Source organism: Microtus ochrogaster, chromosome 6, assembly GCF_000317375.1.
Source record: "Microtus ochrogaster isolate Prairie Vole_2 chromosome 6, MicOch1.0, whole genome shotgun sequence".
Lineage (NCBI taxonomy): Eukaryota > Metazoa > Chordata > Mammalia > Rodentia > Cricetidae > Microtus > Microtus ochrogaster.
Window position 1 is genome coordinate 71,145,242 of NC_022013.1, and position 4,525 is coordinate 71,149,766.

A 4,525-nucleotide genomic window follows, 5' to 3' on the forward strand; every position below is an offset into this window, starting at 1 on the left:
GAGATGGCTAGGCTTGCCATCAATATGACAACGTAAGCCTGGCAATTCATACAGTGGAAGGAGAGAAGCAAGTCCTCAAAGTTATCTTCTGACCTGCATCCCACATCCTCACGCAATAGTACCCGCCTACAAACACTCAAAAAAAAAAAAAAAAAAAAAAAAAAAAAAAAAAAAAGAGGCAACAAAATAAGAAGATTGAATAATAGCATCAAGATCGTGAAAAAGACAGTTAAAAGTCTTTCCTTCCCCAGTGAACTGTCTGGACGCCCACTCTGGAAAACGTGAACCTGGACTTCATACAGTTCACCAGTGGGAGCTACAAAAGCGAGCGAGGATGGCTGCAGTGATCTCAGGAGTCCTGCCGAACTGCTGCAAGCCAAGCCACAAAGGATTTATAAGTGTGTGATAAGGGGGACAGGGCAGGGCACTGCAGGCGATAAGTCATAAAGGACCAGAAGTCGTTAAGAAAAGCATATCCTGTTCTTCCTCCCGTGTGGGACTTTTGTGTTCTTTTTAAACCTCTAAGCCGAAACTAAACAAGCCACCTCCCAGAAGCAATAGCCAGAGCCGAGCAACAGTTTAAGAGGTCAGAGATCTATCATGACCTTGGACAGGTCACTTGACTCTCTGAAGGTCTTGGGCAGTGTATTGTAATGTCTACCCTTCGTTTTGATGATAAACAAACTGATTCAAAAGGGATTGTTACAGCACTGATTTCTTACACACATTAGTCACTAAGCCAGACAAGGACAGCACAGAGGAGACAAGCCAGGCACTGCGACAGGACAGGTACAGGTACTGGGACTCACGCAGAGTCCCGAGCAGAACCAAGGGTAGTGTAAATGTGCACAATTCACTTGTCTTTCCATTCACACACAACTATGGCCCCTGACCAACCTGCAGAACAGCTTGTTACAGTTGCCACATGAATTTCCAGGCATCAAAAGATACACCAGAGGGAAAAAGGTTTATTCGTGGCTTTTGAACTTATCCAAACTTGTAACTTTAAGACATCCCAAGAAATAATCACATTGACATTCTTCACACTGGTATCTAATAAGAAACACAGCACTGTTTTCAGCACAGAAAATCAGCCAGGGCACTGCTGACCCACCAACATCAATGTCATCAGAGGTTCTCCAGAACACTTATAAATTTGTTTCATTGAAGAGAGAAACATATGTATTAACATATTTTAATATAGTTCCTAAATCCACACTGCAATGATACAGAATGACCTAACAGTAAAAAAAAAAAAGAAAGAAAAGATAAACAAGTTTTTCAAACATGTTTCCATTTTTCTAGACTTACTCTTTACAACCTAAAATCAAACACATTTAGCAGAGATCCTATACTTTGTAACGTGTCTCTCCTGCTTCACTACAGTGTTTACTGCCTTAAAAGCCACTCTCTGTTTCCTGTGGTATTTAGCCAAGAGAGGCCCGCAGCAAGGCGCACACAAACTGTCATCTAAGAAGACTGTTGGAAGTTCACATGAATGTTCCCCAAGAATAATTCTTTCTCTGCTGCGCACGGAGGGAGGCTGGACAGCAGGGTCACACACTCCCTCCTGGAATTGTAAATCTTGACTATGCATCCATGATATTGGAAAAGATGAAATAGCATATATTCCCAAGGACACAAAATACGTCATATGCATGCTAGCTATATATGTGTGTGTATGTATATATATATATATATATATATACATACACACATATATATATGCTTAAGAAATGTTTATGTTATCTGCAATATAATAGTGATTTTTAAAAATTGCTGTATTTTTTATTTTAATTTCTAAGGGCAACAGTGTCTTGGCTACTGTCTTCAATATTCTAAAGACCTAGTAGGCGGTAATAATTTATACAAATAAACATTTTTATAGATTATTTTTAAAACTATATCATATATGGATCTACTTAAGAGTATGTATGAGTACAAGCAAACGTGTATTTTGGCCACCATGCTGACATTAATACATGCACTGACAAGCAGGTTTGTTACCGTATTCCACTGATGGGAGGTAAGAAACATAGATAGTGCCATTTATGACTTCAGTGGTCATTTAACAGCCTCGAGTGGTGACCTCTTTGATAAACACCTAGAACACTTACAAGCCAATTTAGCCCTGGCTATACACAGTCTTCTACTGTACACTGTTTGGGATTGCATTGATCTGTCAGCTCTTAGTGGGGAGAGGCCTTGTCTTGAGCGCTTCTGCATTCCCCTTCAGCTCCAAACAGAGTTAAGTGCACACTCACTGATTAATTAACAGCCATAGCAGAGTAGATATTTTCCACGGCAATCAAGAGATAATTAGGATGTAGATAAAGTAAGCCACACGGAGAGACGGTATGTACCAGAGTAGAAACAGGACCATGCAGGGCCTCCGAGGAAAGAGGTTCAGGAACAAAGCAGGTGAGTTTACAGGGCACAGCCATGCTCAGAAGGCGCCACACAATTCACGCTATCCCCGCTTAGCTCTCAAGTGCCCTCCTGCTCTTTTGTTCTTACATGTGAAGCCATGTGGAGTACGATTCCTTGCTTCATGCTTCTAGAATGCCATCTCATGTCTGTATAAAGAACACTACCCTACAAGCCTAAAACGAGGTGTAGCAGTCAAAAGCCCAAGACCAAACCAAACGACGTGCTTTTCACAGAGAATTCTGTTCATAAAAACAAAGGTCATCATCTGACTTCTCGTCCTCACTCTTGGATGACAGGACTTTTTTATTTTTTTTAAATTAATTCTTTGGCTTTAAAAATAGATTCCACCAAATTCTTTACCTTTTTTCTTCAACCTCCTTTAACCTCCCAATTAAAATTATGCAGCAATTTAATTTCTAAAACAACCGTTCTGATGCAAATTAAGCTGTAATGTATGATGGTGACAGCCTTGGTGTCCTTATCGCTTTAAGTGTATGGCACAGGAGAGGACAAAGCACACCCAACATTTTCCTAGCTCTTCTAACAATGAATGCTCTTCGTAGAATTAACTCTTTTCCCTTCAGATAATTAGATTAATTTCTGTGATCCTCGACTCTCGATTAAGCGTGTTTATGTCTCATCCAGCACTTAAGAAAGTAGGCTTGCTGTCTTTCCTCCCTTATCTTTTGTCTCAGAACACCAAAGCACTTCAGGATTTTTAGTTTGCCACCCCTATGAAGTCACTGGTACATTAAGCACTGGAGGACTGATGAGGTGAGCAGACATCCAGACAGCTCTGGTCAGCCAACCAAAACCTAGAACCCCCTGGCGCCTTAAAACTTGTTGGGCAATCAGACCAGACCCTCTGGAGCCTCCGGGGCCCCTTTACATGTCCTGGGGATTTTAAAACCCTGACAGAAAGACACCTTTCCTGCCAAGCAACTTGCACACTCATGAGCACAGAGCATCATACTTTTCAGAAGGTGAAAACGCAATTGGCCTTGTTCTCTGAGTTTTTAAGAGTTCAAATACCAAGAGCATCTCAATCTTGATTTTTTAAAAAAATTAAAACACAACAACAAGAAGATCCTAAGGACAATTTGATGAGACACAAGGAAATCCTCCCTTCAAAGAAAGGCACCTGGTGTCACTCCAAGGAGGAAAGGTACTTAAAACCTGTCCCTGACTCATCAACAGTGGATTCAGGAAAAGAAGCCAGTTGGCTTCCTGGGGCTTTAAAACAGTTTCTCTCTCACCCTGGGGCTAGAGAAGCTCTAAGTGAAATTCTTCCACTCCTCACTACTGGGAATATTACAGTGATAGAAACACACACACACACACACACACACACACACACACACACACACACCCTCTACTTCATTGCTTTCATTATCCCTGAGGTGTCCAATACCCCCACCCCCAATGTGGACCTGATTTTACAAAAAGCAAAGTCATGGGGCAGTGCTGGGGGTGGGGTGGGTGTATGTTTGTTTGCAAAGGACTCAAAAGATCCAGAAAAAGCCAAGGGCTGGAAGATCCCAGGACAGCCGCTGTCTAAGAGGTTCGGCTGGCTCGTGGGCTGTCGCCAAGCATCCATTCACTCGGGTGTGGGGGGTCCAGAAGGCTGGGGTCGTCACGAATCCACCCTGTCTGCCCACCCTCTGCCCTCCACCATCTCCCCCTTCCCTCCGGCAGGACCACCTCCGAGCAGAAGGCAGCCCCGGCCTCCCGGTGGTGGGGATGGATGGGAAGGACGGGGTAGGGGTCAGGCCGGGCTTGTCCAGGTGGCCGCGCTGGAGGCTCGGGGTGGGGTGGGGGGAAACTCACGTTCTCTGTGTCCCGCTCGTTCACCGTGGGCAATGGCGTCCGCGCCGACATCTTGCGCGGGCGGCGGGGTCGAGCCGGGGGTCCGGCGGGTGGCGGGCCGCGGAGGGCTTCGGCGAGGGCGGGCTGGCGGGCGGGCGGGCGCGCGCGAGAGAGCGAGGGAACGAGCGAGAGAACGAGCGAGCAGGCCTCACCGGGGAGCGCGCGGCTCCCGCAGGCCGCGGAGCGGGAAGGCGAGCGAGGACGCGGGGGGCCGGGCTGCGGGGACGCC

The 4,525-nt window shown here is 45.4% G+C and overlaps 1 protein-coding gene across 3 annotated transcripts in view; it reads right to left on the reverse strand.

The window, feature by feature from the left end:
* Mark1 (microtubule affinity regulating kinase 1) overlaps positions 1-4,518 on the reverse strand; it is a 104,198-nt gene extending 99,680 nt beyond the window's left edge. For all 3 annotated transcript variants that reach the window (XM_026779729.1, XM_005348829.2, XM_005348828.2), the window contains exon 1: positions 4,258-4,518. In XM_026779729.1, the coding sequence (XP_026635530.1) occupies positions 4,258-4,308 (51 nt within the window). In that variant the 5' untranslated portion in view covers positions 4,309-4,518. The remainder of the gene's footprint in view (positions 1-4,257) is intronic.
* Positions 4,519-4,525: the final 7 nt, after the last annotated feature.